Here is a 24,238-nt window from a genome sequence, read left to right on the forward strand (position 1 = left end):
TGTGTGGTGCGACGCGCCGGACAGCAGGCCGTCCTGTGGAGGTGTACGCGCCGGGGATAGAGCGGGTAAGCCTTCAGCTCCGGGGCGCGGAGACGGGGGTGCATGTAGTGGCAGTGCGGAGGAACGGCGACACACTTCCCGGCCCGCCTTCCCCGAGGAATGGGAGGTAAAGGCAGACGCGGGCTATACAAGAGAAACTTGCGTGAAAAGGATTTACTTCCAAGGGCCGAGCGGAGCTGGGGACACCACGCAGAGCGCGATAAAGTGTTCTTTTTACTCCGTGCAGACCAAAACTCCACAATCGTGACAATCGACTATTCCACGGGGTCGGCCAAGCATGACTGTCAACGGGAAGCAAAAGCCCAGCGTTGGGCATTTCCAGGTATTATCCTGACCCCCTCCCCCAAGTTTGCAGGCTTCAAGTTCAAAACCCCGCCTAGGCACAATAGACATGGCTGACCCTCAGGCCTTGACGCTCGCGAGAACAGTCGTGCAACATTTCTTATCCCAGCCGGAGCCTCGAGTTCCTCGACAGCCCAAGTCTAAAGCCAGACACGAATGGCCACAGCACAGCCGAGGCGCGCAGACTGGACATTCTCGTCGTCGGCGCTGGGCTCAGCGGGCTGGCTGCCGCGGTGGCCCTGGGCCGCCATGGCCACAAGGTCCGGGTGCTGGAGCAAGCCCTGGAGCTCGGCGAGGTCGGGGCGGGCATCCAGATCCCGTCCAACTCGGCCCGGCTGCTGTCGCGCTGGGGTGTCGACCGGTTCTGGGAGGGCAAGGCCGTCGAGCCCGGCAGCATCACGTTCCGCCGCTGGCAGTGCGGCCGGCCCGTCGCACACACGCAGCTGAAACCCGGATTCGCGGACAAGTACGGGGCGCCCTACCTGACCATCCATCGGGCGCATTTCCACGAGGCTCTGCGGCAGCGCGCCGTCGAGCTGGGCGTGGAGATCCAGACGGGCACTCGGGTTGCCCATTTCGACTCGGAGACACCATCAGTAACGACGCGGGAGGGCAAGACGATCCGGGCGGATCTGGTCCTCGTGGCGAGTGGTGTCAGGTCGACTGCCCACGAATCGCTTGGCCACGGAACGACCAATGGTGCTTACCGGACGGGCTTTGCTGCATACCGCGCCACAGTAGACGTCGACAAGATCCGAGCAGACAAGGAGCTCGCCTGGGTCACCGAGAACCCCAACCTCAACGTATGGTAAGAAAGAAGCCATGGAAAGAAATGTTTTTCTCATTAGAGCTGGTTGTGAAGACTGACTGCGCGAGACGTAGGATCGGAGAGGACAAGCACGTCATGACGTATGCCATCTCTGCCGGCTCGTCATTCAACATGGTCCTCTCACATGTCGACTGGAGTGATCCTGAGACTTGGACCCCTGAGGGGGTTCTCGAAGACATGAGGCAACAATTTGCAGATTGGGATCCCCAGTAAGTTGGCGTTGATTTCCTTTTGGCTGCCAGTCCCTGTAGCACGGTCCTCTAACCCCGCTCAAATTCAGACTGGTGCGGATAGTCAACATGGTCGACAAAACCATGAAGTGGCCCTTGACCTCGATGCGGGCTACAAAGCACTGGGTGTCGGTCTCGGGCAGGTTGGTCATGATTGGTGATGCCGTCCACGCCATGGTACCATACATGTCTCAAGGTATGCATAGAACCCCTCGGTCCTGGCCTTTCAAAGCTCTCTACTCTGACGAGATATCCATAGGGGCCGCTATGGCTGTCGAAGACGCTGCTGCCTTGGCCGTTGCCGTGCAACACGCCACTGCCACCGCGAGCACTTTGCCATCGTCGACTCTGAAAGACGCTCTGAAAGTCTTCGAACGCATACGCAGCCTGCGCGCATGCCAGATGCAGCAAGCCTCGCTCGTGAACGGCAAGTTGTGGCACCTGCCCGACGGGCCCACGCAGCAGGCGAGGGACGCCGCGACCAGGGCCGAGGTCGAGGGCGAGCCGTTCGAGGTGAGCGCCAACCAGTGGAGCGACCCGGTCACGCAAGAGTGGACATATGGTTATGATGCAGAAGCAGAAATGTCACGGGCGCTCAGGGAGCAGAGTCTGTGGGATGCACAGCCCGGGACACAGCAGTGCACAGCTGGGTAGTAGTCGATATTTACTGGACGTTTCATCGCCTCCTCCACCTGATGTAAAGTCGCTTAGAAATTCATGTAATCCGGGTATGTGCCACCGGTCTAAGCAAATACACGGGCGCGAAGCTCCACATGACGAGTCCGTTGTGCTTCAGCTACACCGAACAGATTCGCTGCTTACCCACGGCGCTTAACGCTGAGCTTTGCTAGACTTCTTATCAGCATCGGAGCCTTCGCCGTACAGTCCGGCGGGCGGGCTAGGCTCCTTTGCACCTTTGACCTGGCGAGTGAAGCTCGTCGTATCACCTGTGCTGGGCCTGTAATCAGTGTTATTGCTGTAAGTGCTAATGCATGTGCAGGCGATGCGGATAATTTGGGCGGGGATGCGTAGCATAAGGACTATTGTATCTATACACAAAGCTAGAACATTTAACACTTCTACCGTCCAGAAACTGTTAACTGATCCTTTCGCGTGTCTTCGGTAAATATAATTATTCCAAAGACCTCATTCCGACTCAATCAACAGCCTTGCCTACTACTCATAATGCACATTTACAGTCGTTGTGGTGAGAATTGCCTTCTCACTGCCGTCATCTCCCCGAACAGGCTCCTGCGCCTCAGCTGTGGCCGAGTTCCCGGTCTTGCCTTGAGCAAATTCCACATCCTCCCCCTTTGGGCTGGACGGGTAAGTCGAGAACGCATGCGGCTGCAGTACTGACGGCGGCAGCTGGCGGAGCTCATTATCATCCTTGCCGAAGCGATCGTACCGGCCGGCGCCGTGCTCCTTGCGCGAGCGGCTGTGCGAAGAGTAGCCGTATGATTGCCTGTACTCTCGGTGTGCGTACTGCGACGAATCGGCGTAGCTCCCGATGAGCTTGGGGGCCACGTGCTTAAAGAACTTTCGGAGGGTGGGGACTGAACCGCAGATGATGAAGAGATTGGCCTCGACGAAGCTGAAAATGTTGGCCGGGGCGGCGTCCCAAGTAATGTCGGTTGCTTTCAACAAGTTGGGAAGCAGCCCGAGACGGATCGCAGACGTCATGATGGTGCTGTGCGTTGTCACTTCATGTCAGCAGGTGCTTGAACCTCTCTCTCTCTCTCTCTCTCTCTCTCTCAGGAGTCTGCCCAGTGGTGGTAACGTACACTGAGCCCACGGCAAACACCAATAGAGCGCCAATCTTTTGCCGCCTGCCCATCTGCAGACCGATGATAGTGGGGATCGGAATGAGGAACAACATCAGATCGGTAATGATGTTTGTCACAGCATTGGCCATGTACAGCACTCCAACGTCAAGACATTGCCCCGGTAGGGTGATGTCATACGCCGACTTGACTGGCGTGCAGTGAATGAGCAATAGCACGGTGATAATGGTAGTAAGCAAGGCGACGATGACAATGCTCGACCATACCGCGACTCTGTACAGCTTGACCGGCGACAACTTCAAGTAGAAGCACAGCAGAGACAGCTTGGCAGCGCCGTTGCACACCATAAAGGTGCCCCCAGCGACATAAGCGAGCTAAGAGGGGAGGGACTCAAGTCAGTCGCTCGATATGTGGTAAGGGGAGGGATGCAGCTAGCTCACTGTCAATGCATAGATGACTCGTTCCAGCGGCATCTCAAAGACATGGACTCCCATGCCACCAATTCTGAGGGAATCTGAAGATATGCGCCAGTTAGCTACGGACGCCATTCCCTGCACGAGACAGATGCTCAGCCTTGACTTACGTGTCAGCAACGCCTGGGTGGACATTGACATGATCTGATCCAGAAGTCAGCTAAACTTCCGGGGAGAAAGCTTGTGCGGCGGCCCAGTACATACCCAGGCCAAGAACATGAAGCCTGCAGCACGGAACATTAGCACAAAGGATTGATGACTCGCATGCATTGCGTGCAATACGGACCATCGTCGACCCCCAAGCCAGTGGAGAGGTGTATTTTGACGTAGAGCCTCTGAGCCAGAGCGACCGTGGCGAGCGTTCCGAGGACGCCAAACACGGCATAATGCTCTGTCGTGTACTGCCTAGCTGGATCCTGCAAGTTGACGACGTATCCTTCTGGAGCTGGCGTAAGGACCAGGACTCCGTCAACAAGAACAGGGCCCGACATGTCCAACTGTGGACTTGGTGTTTCTTTGGGTGGGCGGTTGTGAAGAGCTGTGTCTTTTGCATTGTCGACCGGAGCAGGCAGCTATCTTATTGTCTGGAGAGAGGTGGAGGACTGTGTAAACGCCAAGGAGAGGGCGTGTCTCGAGGGCTACCAAAACCCAGCAGCCGAACGTGTCGATCATCCGTTCACATGAGAAGAGCGGTTCATTCTGATGTATTTCTGGCTAGTCGTTTCGGCCATGCGGCGCTGCATGTGAAGCTTTGAACCATATTGGGTCACCATTGGTGCAGTGTTGGCTCGCGGAACAATTTGATGCAAGGATCGCCGGGGAAGTCACGGATGTACCCAAGGCCTAACCCGCACCCTCATGGGTCTATGTTCGGCGCCGACCTTGTGTCACGGAAGAACGGAGCCGTGACCTGGACGCTAGCGGTTGCGAGTATCCAAGAAGGATTCGTCGATCAGGGGCCAAAGACAGACACTAGTAGCGGGACTAGACTATATCCGGTTGTTGCTGCATAACAGTCGGCACTCTTTTGGCGAGATTAGATACGTGTTGTCCAACACGATCCTTGCCATGGACCTCCCGGCCTCATCCTAGACGACTATTTCTTACGGGGATCTTCTGTGAAGTGATATAGAAGGCATGAAGCAGGACTGGCCATTGGAAATGCTTCATGGCAAACAACGTGGTTGGGATGCTGCGGGCCAGCTTGCTAGCGGCAGTGCCGAAAGCCGTCAACGTTGAAAGGTGAGATTGACTTGCCAACACGAGATACAAGTTCCCTATCGTCGAATGCATCTGACAGCTCCAGGCCCCTTCCAAGGTGCAGCGAATCTGATGGTTGATGTATTTCGGAACGCGCATACTCCTGCATGCTTATGAAGACATGCTGTCTTGTAAAGAAGTTTGATAATTGCTTCAGCAGGATGCTGTGCCATTCACAGTTCGGCGAAATCAGTCGCAGAAATGGTCCGACTACCAGGTACATGGTTGCAAATGTTCCGATGCAACTCCGGGGGATCGTAGTATGGCGCTCCGAAGCTGGATGTTGGTCCGGGACACTAGCTCCTTGCCCCTGAAATGCAATCGTTCGCGCGTTGCTGGCCCACAGAGCACAAAATCTGTTGGTGACCAGAGTTTGGTCGTGCCTGTTTTCTCAAGCCACGAGGTCCTCAATACGGGAAGGCGATTAGTATTCGATCGGCGTGCCTTCCGACCGAGCATCCTTGAAACTCTGTGCCATGCTTTCTCTTGGGTGATTTGCGACCAGGATCTTTTTGGGAGACCCTGAGCCTGGAGAGCCAATCGCAAACAATACCATGTCGAAGGCGTCTCCTTACGACGGAAAAAGCGAGCGATGAAAGGGGGCGGACGCTTGTTCTAGACGACAAAACTCACATGTAAAGGGCCAACGGAACCATGGTAGCCCCATTTCGGCTGTGATCCGGAGCCGACACAGAAAGCTAGCGGAGTCCGGGCCAGGAACACCTCCCGATTCGAGGTTTGGACTGTGTCTGTTCGGGCTCCGTCCGGATCGGCACCCAGCTGCCGCGGCCAAGCCCGGGGGTCCGAGCGAGAGCTGTGCCTCGTGACTAGCGACGATGAGATCGCCCTAATGCACTTCGACCGTTGATCCCTTCCCTATAGTGATTTGTTGCTCCTTGAGCTTCGGGCACCGCTCGCCTTGGCTGACTCCACCATGACTTGCCAAGCCCTTTCGATGCATGAAGCACTCGCTGGATGCACGACACCTGGGTTCAACAGGGAAAAGCCTTGAAGAGATTGGCGTGCGTCTATTTGTGGCACAAGGCACACCCCGACGGCTCAGTGCTGCAGATCACCGAGATCCAACAAGCGAGATATCTGGAAACTAGTGGGCCAGGGGCATCAAATTCGCCGGGCGGCGTCGCGGCTAGCTCGAAACTACATACCACTTCAGCAAAGACGGTTTCGTTCGGGGAATTGAGCAGATGGCTTCCCCCACGACAACCCTTGGCCCGCATCAGCCAATGGGAGAGGTCGTGGTTATACAGGCAATAGCCTATATCAGGCAAGTGCACGTAATGCTTCTGTAGTCTGCACCACACCTGCAAGGTATCCTTGCCAAGGCAACAGAGGTCATTGGAGAAATGAAGGGCGTGATACCGGCGGACTAGTGACACGCCTTGCCTATTCAGAATCCCCAACCGACGCAGGAGGAGTGTGGCATGCCGTCTCGGACCGGCTCCCTGCTTCCGAACCAAGCACCGCACGTAACGCACGTACAGATCTCTTCTTCTTTAGGGTCTGGACACGACAACTTCCTGTTCATGTGTCTCCTCTCCCCAGCTCCTCCGCCCAATTCCAAGTATTCTCTGATCGGCAGGCTTTTCAGCTCTCTCGCACGAACCAACACAGGCAGCCAAGACTGATTCGCTCTCCCTTTTGTTCCCATTGCCCGTCATGAAAGCCTCGTCCGTCGTACCGCTTTTGGCATTAGCCTCTCAAGCTGATGCCAGCAAATGCCAGATGCTCCAAGCCAAATGTGTAAGTACCACCACGTGCCTTGGAGGGGAAAGCTCACGGATAGATAGCTCACGGCATCCCTCTGGCTGCATAGTGCGGCAAGCTCGCGGGCGACCCGGTCCTGCAAGGCAAGGTGCTCTTCCCTGGAGACAGCCAAGGGCGCAACGACGCCCGCCTGGCGTCGTATTACTCGGCAAACGCCGCCCTGAGCCCCTGGTGTATGGTGTTGCCCACCGAGACTCTGGATGTCTCGAGGATAGCCTCGATCCTCCAGGAGAACGCGTGCCCCTTTGGCATGCGCAGCGGCGCCCATTCCGCCTTCTCGGGGTCCAATGGCGTCTCGGATGGTGTTACTGTCGATTTTGGTGGGTTTCCCGTTATCCCCCCTCAGTACTCGCGATCCTCCTTGACTGGGGCGGAACGAGACACTGACTGTATATAGGCTACCTCAATGCCACCACATACACGCCTGGCAGTGACATTGCCAGCATCCAGCCGGGCTCTGACTGGGGCAGTGCCTACGAGACTCTCGACCCCTTTGGCGTCACCGTCGTCGGCGGGCGTGCCTCCGTGGTCGGCGTCGGCGGCTTCATCAGCGGTGGCGGGTACTCTTTCCACTCGGCCAAGTATGGCTGGGGTGCTGATACTGTCCGCAACTTTGAGATTGTGCTTGCCAACGGCACTGTGGTCAATGCCAACAAGGACGAGAACGCCGACCTGTGGAAGGCGCAGAAGGGCGGTTCTGGCAACTTTGGGTTCATTACGAGGCTGGACATGGGTGAGTTTGTGTCGCATTTGCCTTTTGCAAGCTTGCGTGGGACATAAGTTTTAAGTAACCTTTGAGTCTGTTCCCCTAGAGGTTGTCGACACGAATCAGCTATGGGCCGGCATCATCGTTTACGACACGCCCGAAGTCGAGGCTTCGTGGCAGGCATATCTCGACTTTGTAGACAACATGGGCAATGTAAGTCGGCAACGTGCATTTCTTGACCTCATCGCGGCGGGTGATGGCTTTCAGGGGTTGGCCGACATATACCCTCCTTTCACACCAAAACTACATATGTAGGTTGTGCTGACATGAGGGCAAACAGCAAGAAGCAGAGAGCCAGGCCCTCGTGGCCATGGTCGCCAACGAGAAAACCATCAGCCACACCGCACTCATCTCCAACAGCCGCGGAGACCCCGAGCCCGAGACCCTGTCCGCCTTCCTGGCCCTGCCGAATCTGTCGAGCACCATCCAGCGTGACACCGTGGCGAAAGTGGTGCCTGCCTTCACTGGCCCGACACCTCTCGGTCTGTTGTAAGTGCAAAACGCTCCCCAGTCAAGCATTTGCCCATTTTGCTCTTACTCCGAGCAGTTTCCGAGAAAACCAGGAAAAGATCTCGAAACCACAAACCATCCTCGGGATCAACCCTTCTCCTACCGGTGTGCTGACCATTCGCTGCTTACAAAACCCTCAGCTCAAACTGGCTGGTCGAGCTGTACGCCAGCAACATGGAAGTCCTGAGACACATTGACGACACCCTCGCCACGTACACGGACAAGATCCGCGCCGCAGCGCCGACCTCGGTCTTCCAGATCCTCATCGAGCTGCAGCCCGTGACCCCGTCCATGGTCCGCCACAGCACATCCAAGGGCGGCGGCGGCAACATCCTCGGCCTGGAGCACGTGGTCGCGGCGGAGGGCGGCGGACCCGGCGGCAGTCCGGCAGTCATGTTCCTGATTGCGCTTACGGTCGACACGGCGGCGAACCAGGACATTGTGCTGCCGCTGGTGCTCGAGTTCAGGGATGCGGTCAACCAGATCATGACGACCGAGGGGTATAACCGGGACTGGGTGTACGCGCCGTACGCATGGAAGGGCCAGGATCCGCTGTCGCGGTACGGTGCGGACAACGTGGCGCTCATGCGTGACGTCTCTGCGCGGTATGATCCACAGGGGATGTTCCAGGAACTGAGGGTTTCTGGGTTCAAGATTCCCAAAGATGTTGCGTAGACACGATGCGGTAGCTGGTTTCGGCCTCTGATGAGCTAGAGACGCCACAAAGGGGGCCGGCACGAACGTCGCATGTGGGCATATCTATCATTTTGACGCATAGGGACAGATCAACATCTCTTTGTAGCTAGATGGTCAGAGCCGAATAATCATGATACATGGCTCAGTATTTAAAGCACTGATATCACCATACAAACACAGGGACGAGCTGCACCGCCGATTGACGCTCTTTGTATGCGCATAGCAGAAGCCAGTGTGGCGTACACACGACCAGCGAGCTGAGTTGGAAGTGCAAGAGACGCAACCCTCAGCGTCGTGGCTTCCGCCCGATGACTCGACCTTTGCCCGGCATTATCAATGTCTCATTCCACGATGCTGTACAGATTTTGTGTATGCACATGACCATGGGCGGAGGGTTTGTTCATGTCTGCGAGCGGCGGCGGCGGCTGCGGGTAGGCCCGGGCCGTTCTGACGGCCGTCCGTACGTCGTCGGCCGGCCCGCTCGGAGGGCCGCGGGTTGGGGCGGCTGGAAACGCCATAGTTACCAGCCGGCCAATCGTGGCTCAACGGAGAAGGGCCAGGGAGGAGGCTGCGGCTTGACAGGGGAAACCCCGACGGTATCCGCCCCGTCCTTTACTCACTCACCCTGATGGTCTGCCCTTTGTTTTCCCCGTGCGAGGGGACAAGCAAATCGCCTGCTCTTGTCAAGATCATATGCAAGTAGAAAAAAAACGAGAAAAAACACTGGCATGAGTGCTCCCGCGGGCGCGGTTAGGGTGTGTGTTGCCGGGGAACCACCTACACATGCAGAGCCGAGCAAAGAATGGGGGCCGAGACACGGCCGGATGGACGAGATGAGGCAGCACGCCGGCGAGACAAGTGACGATGAAACGACTAACGCACATGAGGTAAGGCGAGACTTTGGCGGCCCGTGGTCAAGACAGACAGGCTCGGCCACTAAAGAAGAATGCAGGCATGCGGCGCGCAGGGCCTTTCTCCTTCTGTCCCCTTTCTTCCTTGCTCCAGCCATTGGATGGTGATGGTTCCAGGCCTGGCAGAGAGGTGTCCAGAAATGTTTCGGCCGCTTGGCTGTCGCAGATGCATTGTAGTGACCATCGCCTTGGACCAGGGCCCTGCAGGTGTCAGCCGACGGATGATTGAGCAGGGCAGCAGGACGGGCGGCTGTAGCGGCACACGACTTGCAGGACAGCTGAGAGCCCTGGTGTGGTGTGGTGGTCCTCAGCGGCGGGCAGCCAGCGGCGGAAGCTGCCGGGGGTGGATCGGCAGGGGCGCCGCCACATCTCACTTGCAAAAGAGATTTCTCTCAATCATGGCCTCTCTGATTGGGGACTCGGCGACCACTGCCGCTCGCTCCCACTACAACACCGCATCCTCCACGCACGCACGGGTGTCTCTTGTGTTCTTTAGTCTAAGCCGCCAGCGCAATCCCCACGAGACAGAACCGCTTTCACACACAAAAATAAAATCCCCACCACGTCGTTATGCGCGCACTGAGCACCATTGACGACTTGCCCCCCCCCCCCCCCCGGTAGTAGTGGTGACGGAGGTGGCTTGCTTGCCTTCCTTGTCCCTGTCGCACTGTCCCATTCTTTCAAAGCCACCGCTGTCCCTGTCCTGTTGTTTGGTTTCACAGGGCTCCGTCTATGCCAACCTAGTTCCTCTGCTCCGGCTGGCCGGCCGGGTCCGGTACCTCGCCCGTCGGGAATCTCGGTTCGTCGGTTATTTCCTCCCGAGTCGGGAGCCTTCTCGGAACCGCCCAGGACTAGGGGGGAAGAAGAAGAAGAAGAAGAAGAAGAAGAAGAAAGGGCAAAGAAAGAGAGTAAGATAGCTTGAGGCTCCCATAGTGATGTTTGCTCTAGTTTGCTATGCCATGCCCTGACCAGCAGTGTCCGCCGCCATGCCTTGCACTATTCAATAACACCGCGCACGCCAGCCACGCACTCTGCTTCGCCTCAAAGAAAAAATGTTATCACCCCTCGTCCTGGCCTGTCGTGGTCAAAACACCCTCATGATAGGCACCTGTAGGCGGAGCCCGCAGGTTGTAAGCGCGCTTGCATTTTTCCAACATCGCAACGCCCCTTCCGCGCGGCGAGTCCCGCTGCGGGTAGTCATCCGCTCCTGGTGGCGTTCTACCTGTAAAGTTATCCGCAATGGCACGCATCTCGGAACCCAAAAAACTTCTACAATCACTCATTTTGCATACTGGCATGCTTGGACTGCGCGTAGACTAGTAGCTTGGGAAACTTTTTTTTGGTATCCAATCGAGTGCAACTGTAGTGGTATCTTGGGAAAATAAATCACAGACGCAGAAATCATCATACACTCGCCGCACGCACCGTGCTTCGGGCCTGCCACACCGTATCCCTGACGAACTGGCGCGCCGATTCCTCGTTGCGCGCGCAAGACGTGCCCGACTCCTCTCGATGGACAGATATTTTTCTCCCCGCCAACAAAACAGGCCCGCACGTGGCAATTGACCCTTCGAACAGTGCCATGGCGTCATGGCGTCGTGGCTCGCGCTCAAGCCTCCGAGTGCGCCTTGCGCTTGCGGATGCCTACCAGGTGGCCCATCTCCTCCCAGAAACCTGTGGGGGGCTCGACCAGGGCCGCCTCGTACGCTTCGATGGAGGGGCGCTCCCACACCAGGTCCGCCTCCCGCGAGGGCACAAACTTGGTGCGGTGGACCAGCTTCCAGCCGGTAAAAGTGATGATGCCCAGGAACAACATTGTGTAGTAGGTGAAGAAGTTGGTGACGTCCCAGCTGGCGATCGATCCATAGCCAATGAACAACAGGATGAGCGTCTCGACCACGACGCCCACGTAGCCGCAATAGGGCTGGAGCCAGCCAGTGTAAGGGAAGCTCTTGCGGTCGACGCCCTGGACCTGGGTGGCCCGGTAGAAGAAGCAGTAGGTGACGCTGATGACCAGGAAGTTGATGATGCCGCCACCGGTGATGAGACCGAGGAGGATATCGAGAACCTCGTTGGAGCTTTCGCCACCGAGCTGGAGGAAGGACAGCAGAGGGAAGATCATGACAATAGCAAACGCAAAGACGGGCACACCGTTCTTGGTGCAGTACGTCAGGATGCGTGGGGCGCGACCGTCGACGGCAAGACCGTACAAGGAACGGGTGGCGGCGTAGGTGTAGGTGTTGCCGGCGGAAAAGATGCTCGTAAGCATGAGGGCGTTGGTGAGGTCTGGAAGAGCCTTGATGCCGAGATTGCTCATGGCGATGACGTATGGCGATCCCTTGGCGGTGCCGCCGTTGCCAGTCAAGCCGGGGTCGTTGTAGGGGACGACGATGCCGACGCAGAGGGCGCTGAGGATGAAGAAGAGACCGAAACGCACGTAGACGGTCTTGTAGGCAGTCTTGATATACACAGTCGGGCGCTTGGCCTCGGCGGCGACCATGGCAATGTACTCGGGGCCGACAACGGTGAAGGCAGCGGACCAGATGGCAGTCAAAAGACCCTCGAAGCGGGCGAGATCCCCAGTGGCGCCATTTGCCGTGTACTGGGCAAAGGCACCAGGGTTGGACCAGTAGCGGAAGCCGTAGGCGTCGTGTCTTGGATTGCCGCCGCACATGGTGACGAGTGTGAATCCGAAGAGCATGAAGAGCAGAATGACCTTGCCGCCCGAAAGCCAGAACTCGGCCTCGCCGTAGACGCGCACGGCCAGGACATTGAGGCAACTGTGTGGAACCAGACTTGTTAGATGGGAGTTGCACCTTATCAAAGGTTCACGCCAATGAGCAGGAGAGGAGGACATACGCGTAGAGCAAAATGCAGACACAGATGACGGCCGGCGCAGGGATATCGTCACGCCAGAAGGAGAGGACGACATTGAGCGCAGTGATCTCAAAAGGAATGAGGAGCGCCTCGTAGAGGAAGAAGTTCCATCCGGCCATGAAGCCGAAAGCGTCGTCGACCCACTTGCCGGCCATGCGAATGAAACCACCAGAGACAGGCTGGAGGACGCCCATCTCGGCCATGCAGTTGTTGATGCCGGCCATGACGAGCGAGTATCCGGTATAGGCGATGAGAAGCGAGGCTGGGCCGCCACCGGTGAGACCGGTGCGGATACTGACGAAGAGAGCAGTACCAATGGAACCACCAATGGCGATGAGCTGGATCTGGCGGTTGTCGAGACGGCGTTGGAGTTGACCATGCATGGTGGTGATGGTGCCCGGGTCGACATCGCTGGCCCGGCGGGCGGGGACAGCGCTGTCGTAGCCCGGGGGGCATCGAGGGTCTGACTGCCCGTAGGACTCGACGCGTACTTTTTCTCGGTCGTGGAATCCATGATTGCGAACCTAGGACGAAGGCCGAGGATTAGGAGGGAACGGGTCGCTGCCAGAAGCAGTAAAGACAGGCCTTGGAAGAAGGGACGGTTGAGATGGAGAGGGGAGGAGAGGGGCCACAGAGGTCCTCGACGTGGGGGGGGGAAGGGAGCTTTAAGAATGGGGAGGATGAGGAGGACAAGGACGAGGAGGAGTAGGACCGGAGCGGAGCGGATTAGCGTCCGTCCATGGCTGGAAAGCCAGCCGGGCTACGCTGGAGTGCGTGCGGATAACGAGTGATGGATGGAAGATGGAGATTTGGGGCTGGGGAATTTGGGAAGATGGTGCAAGGCCCACTGCCGCCCCACGCGGCACCCTGGGCGTGCAAGCATGGGCGAGGTAGCGCAAAGGTAGCAGCGCTGTAGGCAGGCAATGGCGCAGGTACGCAGGTGCTACTTGAGGATGCCTCTACGAGCGTTTGGCCAGGTGGGGAAGGAATTGGGGGGCCTGGAGGGGGGAGACGAGGTTGCAGCACGCCGGCTGGGGCGCCAAGCTGGAGAGCCCGGCAGGCCTGGCGAATGGCAGGGCGGAGCTGGTGACTAGCGCGGCTGAAAAGGCCCATTTATGACGTCTGCAGAGAGCAGCTCAAAGAGGAACTCGAGAGGAACCCAGGAGAAACCCAGGAGGAACCCAGGAGGAACCCAGGAGGGCTCGCACCTCTCGACCCGGCAGCTGGTCGCGTGAGGGCGTGGAGGCGGCCAGAGACGCTGCTCTGTTCTGTCAAGCCGAGAGAATACATGGCACCTACTGGGACGACAGACCCGACCGAGTCAAGGACAGAGACAGCAACAGGAATGGAACAGAGGTCTAGACAGAGCGGAGGGGCGAAACAGCACTCGGCACACGCCCAAGGTGAACAACATACCAATGCCAGACTCTTATCAATGCATTTTATTCCTTCTCTATTCTGCCCTCGCCAATCTCGCGGTTGCGCGTGTGTGCTAGGTAGATCTAGCCTAGTCGTTGGTCTAGACACCACCAGACAGGCCCAGGACAGGACCCTTGATGCGGCCACCCACCAACCTCTGCGGGGGATTCACCATACCATGGCTGCCATGATCCTGCGCCTACTTTTGCGGCCGCCGGCGACCTCGCGCATGCAGGCAGGTGGGCGCGCGACACAGTCGTCATCTTACCCACATACAGGTGCTCGGGCTTGGCGTGGAGCCCAGCCGGGCATGCCCCTTGTCGACGATGCAACGGCACCGCGTCGAACTGGACAACAGTGGTTGACAGTGCTGTCTGTCTCGAACCGGCTTGGGGTAGAGGCATAGTCCCCTCCGACGAACGGAGGCAGCAAACCTAAAAGCCGCGCTGGTGGTGGACAGGCGATGATGGATGGATGGATGGAAGGACGCCGTGTCGAGCTGTCGGGTCGCACCAGATCCTCCGGGCCGGCAAGTTCCCACCTTAGGGCCAACAGATCCAGTCCAAGCCAAGCCTGCGCCACTGCCCAAGTGGCCCAGCCATGGAACCTTCCCAGGAAAGGCCAGCGGCGAGTCGCCTGTAGGAGGTGGTTCAACTGTCAGCAATTGCATAGAGTGAGTACCGTAAGGTATGGATGGCATCGTTGGCGGCACGCCACCACCACCACAACCACCACCACAGTCGCAGTATCGCGATGCCCACCGAGACCCTGCAGGCTGGCCCGGGGGTCCTTGAGGTTGGCGCGATAAGGCCAGGCACCGTCAGCAGCAGCAGCAGCAGCAGGGGCCCTTATCTGCCTTTGCTGGGTCATCCATTAGGGCATTTCTTTGCGTATCGGCCGCCGCGATAGGCCCTATCTCGATCAGTGCTACTGTACGAGCTGCTGCATCAATGGCTGGTGGCTTACCCCAACTCGAAACACCCACACTCATTGTCATGTCACCTATCTGGAGGCATCTTGCTTTACCCCAATGGCTGGATGGGCTATCCCCGTTTGGCCTCACCGAGCGCCTGATCCAGTGGTGTGCATGCGACAAGCTAACCTCTGCCCACGCAGCACAGCTGGCGATGGCCTAGCGAGGCAGATCTGCGTACCTGCCCCTGCCATGCCTCAGGCACGCACCAAGTAGCACACCACCATCATCCATCGCCCTCGGTCAAGTCCGTATGTCGCACAAGACATGCACAAGTATCATACACCCAAATACACACCACACACGCACATGGCCAAGACAAGCCTCGCAAGCCTCCTTCCTTCTCCTCACCCCTCACCCCTCACCGGAGCACAGTCGGCATCTCGGAGAGCCCCCCCCCAGCTATCCTTGGCCGCCCTGGTGATTCGCCAATGGCCAAGCTCGCCCGAGATAGCTAAATGGCAACCTCGTCCTCCTCTTTCCCCCTCAGGCACCGCGGATTTTGAATTCCTATCTCCTGCCCCCCTCCTCCTTTCTGCACGACCCTCGTCGCCGCCGCCACATGTCCTGCTACTGCTCAGGTCCCATACAACCTCGACTCACAAACGGCACCATGACAGCCAACCCAATATCCGGGATGATGACGCCAACGCCATCGACGCCAACACACTACCTATCCGAAATACTCACGGCCCCCGGACAATCCATCTCAGCCAAGTCTCCCAGCACACGCGCCCTGTCTTGACAAGCACACCTCAACAACCCTGTGCGGACAACCAACTCAGCCGGCGGCATCGTGTATCTTGCTTCACAGGGGACAAACCAGAGGGGACATGCGATCAGTCGGTCTAGATTCTTCCTTCTTGAACTCACCGAAACACCGACAATCTCCGCGAGGCACGACGACGACATTGACATTTGGCATAGTCCGGACGAGACGTGTTGGAGACACACGGCCGGCCTGGCCGAGATACTCCGGTGCCCAAGCCAAAGGTGAACAAAAGCTCAACGACCAAGGACGCCCCAGCAACAAGGAACTGCATCGGCACGGGCACAACGCAACAACAACAACAACTCTCATGACGTGCCCCCCCTCAAAGTTGAGATCCCTTCCTGATCCATCCACGCCAACCACCCCCCAAGGTAAGTAGCGCACCAGGCCTGCTAGGCACCCCGTACTCTTGCGTGAACAGGGGGGCTCTGTCTCCCTGTTCCTATGTCTGTTGTGTCTCCCATGTTTCTCCTCTGTCTCTGTCCATTGTCTCTCTCGTCGCCCAAAGTACAAACAAGTCAAGGCATAGTAGCCAACAGCGGGGACAGGACACCATATGCTGCCCTCCCACTCACCTCCAATTCTTTCTTGCCCTTTCCCCCCCGTAACCGAGTCCCGTGCCATTATATGCCCCCGCGCACATTTTGCCTGCCTAGTCTCGGCGCTCAAATCAGCCAGTCTAGGACTTTTTTTGCTTTTCCTTTGAACACGGACGACCTCAGGCTCGCTCTTCGAGTCGTCTTTGTTGTCCTTCCAATGATTATTCTCCCCAGAATCCGACTGGACAGACTGAGGCACGTGGAAATGTGTTTCCGGCTTGTTGGTTTGAAGCATGTGTGCGTGTGTGTGTATGTGTGTACAAGCAAAGTTCATTGTAGATGATCAGTATTTGTTGAAACTGGCATCTATTTTCGTCCAAAGAATGGCTTTGGGATTACCATCAAACTAAATGGCGCAATGCTTAAGCGCCATTACCAGTAGTGAAAATAGCTTCATACACATATACACAAGCTATGATCATGGCCTAGATTCTGAGTTGATGTGCAACAAAAGTTTCCATTCATGCTGGATAATGCAGCGTAGAGAAAAGCGCCAGACGCCTGCAGAAACTAGTCTATCCGTACACAGTACTCAGCGATCCTCGGGGGTATGATACGTCTCTCTGTCCTCGTCCTCATCCTCATCTTCTTCCTCGTCGCCCTCTTCTGCTTCCTCGCCTTCACCCTCTTCGTCTTCCTCGTCTTCATCTTCATCACCTTCTTCCCCTTCCTCCCCTTCCTCGCCCTCCTCTTCCTCACCCTCTTCCCCTTCTTCCACCTCGGCACCTTCGCCATCTTCCTCCTCCTCCTCCTCTTCATCTTCTTCGTCTTCGTCATCTTCATCCTCATCCTCCTCACCGACCGTCTCCCCCTCATCATCCTCAACTTCGGCACCCTCCTCATCTTCCTCGCCAACCTCCACCTCTGGACCGTCCTCTTCTTCGTCATCTCCCTCTTCCTCTTCGTCCCCTTCGTCCTGTTCGACGTCGACAGCCTCTCCGCCGTCCTCGCCCTCTTCCTCTTCACCTTCATCCTCTTCTTCGTCATCTTCCTCATCGTGACCACGAGCATCAAGAAACGTGCTCTCCTCAACTCGCAGGTGAGACACATCGTCAATGTCCATGGCGTCAGTCCGGTCGTCCCCTGCGTCCTCTTCCTCGTCTTCTTCCTCCTCATCTTCTTCCTCATCACCGTCGTGGTCCTCCATCATCTCAGTGGCATCTCCATCTGCGTTATCCTCTTCGTCGACTCCCTCCTCCGCAAACGTCTCGCCCTCTACGGCTGTGGCGTCTTCTTCATCGCTACTGTCGTGCATGTCGTCGTCCAGACTCGGCCGCTGCAGGTTGGGATACATGAGACGGTGGCCCTCCTCCTCGTCGAGCATGTCCTCGACAGCAACGTCACTGAGGTCGCTCTCATCGTCCGCCGAGTCATGCACGCTACCAGGCGCCGAGCTCAGGCGCTCGTCATCGTCCACATCTCCACTCTCCTTCATATCTACATCATCACCAGCATCACCAGTACCATCTGCATCGTCGGCAGCACCTTCAGGTGGCGTCTTGCCACTCGATACTGAGCGGCGTGTTCGTCCAGATGCAGGTTTGGGTCCTTCCTGAGCGCGGAGAACCGCCTGCTCTGCCTTACGAAGGACATCGGCCCGCCTGATGCCCATTTTACGTGGCTTCTGGCCACCTTCGGGAGCTTGTCCGGACGGGGTCGACGTGCCCTCAGCCCCAGAGTCTTCTTGTATCTGCGGGTTGAGGATCGCGCTGAACGGATGCGAGGCTTTGGCCTCCTGGTCTTTGTTCTGCCGCTCCTTCTCCTCTTCGGCGCGTGTCGCCTCCCGCTCTGCAAGCATTTCGGCAACCGGAGGCCCTGGCAAAGTCTTGCCAATCTCGAAGTAGAGGGCACTGTAGCAGTCGTTGATGAGGTCGTCTATCGGCGCGGCCTTCATCAGGCCGCCGTTGAGCTTCTTGAGCTCGATGGCCTCCTGAAGACAGCCGAATATGGCGTGGTCGGCAGCGGAATCTGTTGACCACTCGGTGATCCTCGCCGTGATGATGTCGAACTCCTCCTGGCTGACGAGCTTGAACTCATCGTCGACCACTGGATCGACTTGGTATGTTTGCCGGAGAAGCTGCAGGTAAGACATGCAGCATGTCACCCATAGTTCGCCAAAGTGGTAGAAGTCTGCTCCCTTCTTGCGCAGGCGTCGAAGGAGTGCTTCAAAGTTTGCCCTATCCTTCATTGCCACCAACAACTTCACGACAAACCGGATGTACCTCTCCGTGTAGACGTGGTGTCGTCCTGGCCGCTCCGCATCACACTTCCAAACGTTCATCACCATGGTCTTGGTGAACATGGACTCGCGGAGGACTCCAAACGCAGCCGTGGCCTGCACGAAGCTGGGCTGCTCGGCGTCTTGGTCGAACAGGACCGTCGCATGCCGCATGGTGATGCGATGTTGCCAGTTTGAGCGGTCCTTTTCACGCAGGTGCACGAGTGTCTTGATGATGAATGACTCCCAGTCCTCTGAGTTGCTCACTTCGACTTTGTCGCCCTTCTGCACAGCATAAGGTTGACGCTGCAGGATGTCCGCTGCCTTTTGCATCTCCAGCTCGCCACGCTTGACAAGCTTGTATATGACCGCGACGATCTTGTAATGCGGCTCGAGAATTGGATCCTGGCCATGCCGAGGCTTTGGCAGTGCGTTGACCACTTCCACCGCCTTCTCCAGAGAACTAATGACCGCTTCTACAGATGGTCGCGATTGCCTGTCATGGTGATCCAGGGTAATGTAGGACTTCTGATACATCTTCCAGATGCACTTGGATAGCATGTATGGGTTCCTGCCGATCTGTTAGCACAGCCACAAGTAAGTGACGATGACGGGACAACTCACTTCCACTGTTTCGGATCCATGGCCATGGCCTTCTTAAACAACCGGCCGGCATACTTGTACACCTTGTAATCCTGGAGTTGTGAAGTGAGGACCTTGGCATCCGCACCAGTCTCGTTGATCACGAATCTCTTATTCTCATCGTGGAATGGCTCCATCGCGAACGGCTCCCGACTCGAAGCGTACATTCGCATGCCAAACTTGTGGTACAACTCGTGCAGGTCTTCCCGGCGGTCTTCAACCAGTTCAGGCAGGAGTCCGCGAGAGTATGACAAAGCCAGCGTGTAGCAATGAATAGCGTTTCGCTGGAACTTGACGAGATCGGCCCGTTCCTTGTTCATCTTGTCCGCTGTCCAGAGCACAAACTCATCCAGTTCGTAGTCAAAACACTCGGCCAAGCGGAACCACGCATCCCACTGATCTGGCGTATATTGGAGTTGTTGACGAAGGAACGTCGCACCCATCCGCAAATCATCGGTTGCACCGGGCGTCTGTCTCCTGTTCAGGTCGACATTCTTGAACTTGCTGAATGCAATCATGCCAAGCAGGAAGAACCACTTCAGCTTAGCCAAGATGCTGTCTTGGTTGTGGACGCTCACCGCGTCAATAGTGATATTGCCCCTCATGGCCTGGTAAAGGCGGAGAGGTTGTACTGGTTGCTGCAGAAGCGATGTGAAGTTACGCAGGTTGTGAATCAGCTGCTGGTTAGATTTGGTTTGTCCAATGGCTTGCTGCATGTGCTCTACTGTGCCCTTCAGATCTGATTTCAGAAGGTCCTTCATGGGCATCGCATTAGCAAGTGTACACACCCTCTCAACCAGAGACATGGTGTTGCGGCGCTCGAGCTTCTCAGGTGGACAGTTGTGGTCTTCAATCTCGTGGCCCTCGAGACCAAGCTTGAGCCCGTAAAGGTCGTACAGAACCTGACTGAGATAATCCTCCCAGTTCTCGACGAGGTGCTGCTTGAGGAGTTCGACCCGCATCATTTTGAGGAAAATCTTGTTGCTGGCTTTGCAGAACTTTCTCAGCCCAATCACCCGATGGACCATTGCCAAGTAGTCAGCCAGGTCGGTCTCTGGGTGGTCGAATCTGTCTTTGTGCTGGGTGATACCGGCTTTGAGCATCGCGTAGATGAGCGACCAGTTGCGAACCTGCATCTCCCGAAGCTTGTTCAAATACGACTGGAATGTAGCGCCAGACGAAGCGTGCTGCGCAAGTCCCGCTCGAACTTCGTCTTCATACATGGAAGTGACATGCAGGGTGCAAGCCAGTCTGATCAGTGCCCCAAGACTCGACTTCAGGTGTTGGTCGTCGATGATGTCGAATGCACTCGAGTCGTTCAAGGCTAGAGTCAGAGCACCAATGAGCAGCTCGTCCAGGAACCTGAACATCTTCATGAACAGTGCCCGGCGTGACTCGAAGGTCAAACCAGCGTACATCTCTCGATCAAAGTCGTTCAAAATCATCTCGATAGCTTTGAGCTGGCAGGAGAACCGCTTCGTGCCGTAGTCGATGGCTTTGTAAGCATCACCAAGGCGGTTCCACAGGAATAAGCGCAGTTCCGTGCTGGTTCCGAGTAGGAACTTCCACAGATCACGAAGTCCTTGAGTCGCCGTCTCAGTGATTGGCAACCCGACAGTCTCGGAGCTGTCGGAGACTGGGCTGCTGGCGATCGGCTCATCAGCCGCCACTTCGTGAGGCGGCGATGGGGTGTTCCCCTCAGCTGGCACGCAGACACCTGAGGGATTGAGCACAGGCTCAAGACTCTCGATGACCGAGACAGGATCCTTGAGGTCATCCTGAAACAGGCTCAGGAAGAAGTCCATTGTGGTAAGCTTCGATATCTCCCTATCAGCCGCATACACAGAGACATCTGGCATGATAGCATTGTTTGGAAGTTCGAGATCCATGTTGCTGGCTGCCTCGGCAAGCGAGCCACGCAGGCTCTTCCAGCATTCAAGGATGTGCTCACGCGAAACCCCCTCGGTCAACGTCACAGCAAGGACAGCGGACCACAAGAAACGCATGGGCAGCAGCCCATCTGTGCCTACCGCGCCAGCGCGACTCCTCTGTGCAGCAAAAGCGAACCATCGGCCGAGTCTAGCCCGAGTCTCGGCTCTTGTGGCAGAATCGACAGCACTGTTAGGGTTGGTGATTCGTTCATACACATCCAGGTGCAATTCGAAGAGCATTTGAATCAGGGCGTCCATGCGAGCGGAGCTCACAAGATCGGGAGCGTGCTCAAGCTCCAAGTGCGTGCGCCGAAAAATGTCAGCGTCCACATGGCTGATCACTTGGACAACCGCAGTCTTCAGCGAGTCTGGCCACTTCGACTTGACGTATGACTGCGAAAGGTGGTTGATAAAGTCGAAAGCCACATCTTGAAGACCCAGCCAACCCCCGTTGACTCTGTCCACAAAGTCTTTAAGATCGTTGGCGCCATCAAATGGGGGCTTCTCTGCCTTGCCCTGCGAACCAGGCTTGGCATCGTCGAGAAACGAGTTGAAACCCAGCGCTACTGCTTCCTTTTTTGCGAGCAGCAACTTCGTGCTCTCCTCGTCAAACTTGATGAGAGTATCCCTGAGGTCCGTCATCGCACGATTTTCGAGCTTTGAGGTCCTTGTTTCCGATGCGCAAGTGTCCAGCACATCTTGCAGTCGATCTGAAGTCTGGTCGTCCAAGACCGCCAGCGTGTCAAGTATACTTCGCGTCTTTGTGAACAAAACCTCATCGGCATTCTGGAATGGCTGCATCTGAGCGGCGAGCTGTACGCCTGCATTGACAACTTCTTCAGTTTCTGTCTCACGCCGCCGCAGGCGCTTGCTCCTCTTCTGGTCGAGGATCTCCGCATCAGCAGCTTCCGTTAACCCCGCCACAGACTGAGAGCGTTTCCTCGACAAGGCGGACGCACTTCGCTCCGCCCTGGTTCTGTCGGTCGCGCTACTGCCGTTGGTTCTGCCTTCGCGCGAGCTTTCTGGCGCATCCTGCTTCGCAGGTACTTCCTCGATCGAGACGGTCTTGTCCTCTCCTCCGGGTTGCCTTGGTCGCTCTGCCAGTTCCTGCGTGACTTGTGATACGTCTGGGATTTCTGGCATATCGATAGTCACACCTCGGGCGGCGATCCCAGTAGAAACCACCGCCTTCACGATTGACATTCCTAAGTCGGCCCACGACGGTGTTGTGACAACCAGGCTTTGACGTTTCGGTCCTGCTAGCGCCAATGGCGCTCGTGCCGACGGAGTTTTGAGTTTCAGAGTGGGATTTGGTAGGTGAGGACTCGGGTCCAGATGCTTTTCCAAGAGTGGCGAAATGGACTGCGATATGAACGGTTGCATAATTGGGTGTGACAATGACACGGAGTCACCAAGGACTTGCAGCTGAACCCTGAGCTGCTCACCGGCAAAGCCCTCGGCGATCGATGGCGGTTCGACATTATCCACGGCTGGGTCGTCATCTAGCTCGATTGCAGCCTCCAGGCAGAAACGGTTGATCCTCTTGCTACTTAAAAATGCGCCCACGCGAGCGGCCCGCCGCCAGAGCTCGGCATCGGACGGGTCGAAGTCGAGTGCATTGCTGAACTCGAGGAGGGCTTTCTGTGCTTGGGCGAGAGCCTTTTTGTCGCGTGCCAATCCTGGGTGATCGGCTGGTCTGGATTTGAGCTGTTGACGTATGCCGTCCAACAGGAACTGGGCATGGTTTTTGTAGGACAAGTAGAGCGTTTGCGGGAAGCTGCTTGCACTGTCGTCGAGGTCTGCCTGGCCATCCTGGAGAGAGTGGGCAAATGCAGAATCGAGAGGCAGCTTCGCGCGGAAATCGGATTGTGTCTCGGCACGGTTGAACTCGGTTGTGCTCTCGGGCAGGTGGAAGATGGCCGATTCGAAGAGCTTTTCGTATGCTTTTGTCGCAGCAGACCTCTTGCGACGCCCCTGTGCGTGGAATTTAAGGGCTGTCTGGAAGCGTTTCAAGGCTTCATCGATCTGTTTGTAGGTGTTAGTCGGAGCGGCCGACCTTGACGACCGAGGGCAAGCGAGGCGAGAATACTGACATGGAGTTCCCGAGTGTTGTCGACCTCGTCGGTCACGTCCTCCTCCGGCTCGACGTTGATTGCGGCAAAGAATGGCTTTGTAGAAGGTAGATCAGTATTCGGATGGTCTCACGGAGAGCCTATGGGCATGATTCGTACCATGTTGCCCATTATGAATGTCACGCTCGTGCTGCTATGGTCGGAAGCCGCAGCGTTTCTGTTGCGTCTATGAGCACATCTCGAGTGTTCTTCCCAAGTCGATCACCAGCAGAACGCTACGTCAGAAGGTTGACAGGCGAAATTTTCGACTTCTGCTAGGGCTAGCCGTCGAAAGCAAACCCTGGGCTAGGGTCAAGGCGTGCAGCTTCCGGTCGCTGGGGCTTCGTCGTCGTGTTGCGCCCGTCGAGGTGCGGATTGGGACAATGGTTGGGTTCGGGCTGTAGATGGGTGCGCTTGTCGAGACGGTGCGTGGGCCGAAGTGTTGCGTGTGTGCGTGTGTGAGTGTTGGCTTGTCAAGCTGTGAAGTCGTTGTCATTGTTCGGCGCGGCGAGGTGCCCGAGTGACGCGTGCCCTGCCGGGGGTTCGTGTCTTGCCTATTAAACGTCAACTGCACCAAACGGAGCACTTGCAGCTCTCCGACTTAGACAGCTGCAGTGGATCTACAGTAGCGTGGTCTGCCGGGTGCAGTGGGGTCAATTTTCTGTTGCTGGTGCCTGGCTGACATAACACTGCACAGGACCCTGATCCCATCGAGCCGGTTCTGGCGCCTCGAGAATTGCTGGTTCGTTGTTCGTGCTGGGCCAATTGGTCGGCCAGGACGATGAATCGCACATGATCCAGCAATTCGATTGTTACGTAGGTACTTAAGTCAGACCTCACTGCGTATTGATCGGTACCTAGATAGAGCTGTGTTTCCATGTGGGGGTTGCTCCTGAGAAAGAACTGCCATGTACGTACGCTATGTAATTAATCGAGCTCCTTGTCCCATGATTGGCAATGAACTTTGTCGTTCGACGCCGTCTCCGAGTGCGACCTTTCTCCTCGTTTAGACATTCCAATGGGGAGGCCAGAATAGAGTCAAGGAACCAG

At 56.8% G+C, this 24,238-nt stretch overlaps 6 protein-coding genes across 6 annotated transcripts; 2 read left to right on the forward strand and 4 right to left on the reverse strand.

Annotated features, from left to right (window-relative positions):
- The first annotated feature begins 197 nt into the window (after positions 1 to 197).
- Positions 198 to 2,549, forward strand: B0I36DRAFT_258644 (salicylate hydroxylase). Its single transcript, XM_046151088.1, has 5 exons — positions 198 to 382; positions 489 to 1,210; positions 1,285 to 1,440; positions 1,512 to 1,657; positions 1,721 to 2,549. The coding sequence occupies exons 1-5, from the start codon at positions 338 to 340 to the stop codon at positions 2,113 to 2,115; spliced, it is 1,464 nt and encodes a 487-aa protein (XP_046017644.1). The 5' UTR covers positions 198 to 337; the 3' UTR covers positions 2,116 to 2,549.
- Positions 2,550 to 2,632: 83 nt separating this feature from the next.
- On the reverse strand, positions 2,633 to 4,209 carry B0I36DRAFT_390210 (uncharacterized protein; the record flags this gene model as incomplete). The annotated part of the gene is made up of 5 exons (XM_046161385.1): positions 2,633 to 3,151; positions 3,246 to 3,619; positions 3,686 to 3,759; positions 3,829 to 3,862; positions 3,979 to 4,209. The coding sequence occupies 5 exons, from the start codon at positions 4,207 to 4,209 to the stop codon at positions 2,638 to 2,640; spliced, it is 1,227 nt and encodes a 408-aa protein (XP_046017645.1). The 3' UTR covers positions 2,633 to 2,637.
- A 2,446-nt stretch (positions 4,210 to 6,655) lies between these two features.
- B0I36DRAFT_343457 (uncharacterized protein) lies at positions 6,656 to 8,714 on the forward strand (the record flags this gene model as incomplete). Its single annotated transcript, XM_046156162.1, has 6 exons — positions 6,656 to 6,739; positions 6,813 to 7,083; positions 7,161 to 7,496; positions 7,576 to 7,682; positions 7,810 to 8,018; positions 8,180 to 8,714. 6 exons carry the CDS (start codon positions 6,656 to 6,658, stop codon positions 8,712 to 8,714), a joined length of 1,542 nt encoding a protein of 513 aa, XP_046017646.1.
- Positions 8,715 to 10,962: 2,248 nt separating this feature from the next.
- B0I36DRAFT_258646 (amino acid permease/ SLC12A domain-containing protein) lies at positions 10,963 to 13,312 on the reverse strand. The gene is made up of 2 exons (XM_046151089.1): positions 12,506 to 13,312; positions 10,963 to 12,426 (listed from the first exon to the last, which is right to left on the reverse strand). Exons 1-2 carry the CDS (start codon positions 12,904 to 12,906, stop codon positions 11,256 to 11,258), a joined length of 1,572 nt encoding a protein of 523 aa, XP_046017647.1. The 5' UTR covers positions 12,907 to 13,312; the 3' UTR covers positions 10,963 to 11,255.
- Positions 13,313 to 15,691: 2,379 nt separating this feature from the next.
- Positions 15,692 to 16,694, reverse strand: B0I36DRAFT_235 (uncharacterized protein). The gene has a single exon (XM_046149369.1). It carries the CDS (start codon positions 16,558 to 16,560, stop codon positions 15,724 to 15,726), a length of 837 nt encoding a protein of 278 aa, XP_046017648.1. The 5' UTR covers positions 16,561 to 16,694; the 3' UTR covers positions 15,692 to 15,723.
- A 29-nt stretch (positions 16,695 to 16,723) lies between these two features.
- B0I36DRAFT_308941 (uncharacterized protein) lies at positions 16,724 to 23,694 on the reverse strand. Its single transcript, XM_046152066.1, has 4 exons — positions 23,309 to 23,694; positions 23,171 to 23,245; positions 19,129 to 23,102; positions 16,724 to 19,075 (listed from the first exon to the last, which is right to left on the reverse strand). Exons 1-4 carry the CDS (start codon positions 23,318 to 23,320, stop codon positions 16,819 to 16,821), a joined length of 6,318 nt encoding a protein of 2,105 aa, XP_046017649.1. The 5' UTR covers positions 23,321 to 23,694; the 3' UTR covers positions 16,724 to 16,818.
- Positions 23,695 to 24,238: the final 544 nt, after the last annotated feature.

The sequence above is a fragment of the Microdochium trichocladiopsis genome, assembly GCF_020744255.1.
Source record: "Microdochium trichocladiopsis strain MPI-CAGE-CH-0230 chromosome Unknown B0I36scaffold_1, whole genome shotgun sequence".
Taxonomy (NCBI): Eukaryota; Fungi; Ascomycota; class Sordariomycetes; order Xylariales; family Microdochiaceae; genus Microdochium; species Microdochium trichocladiopsis.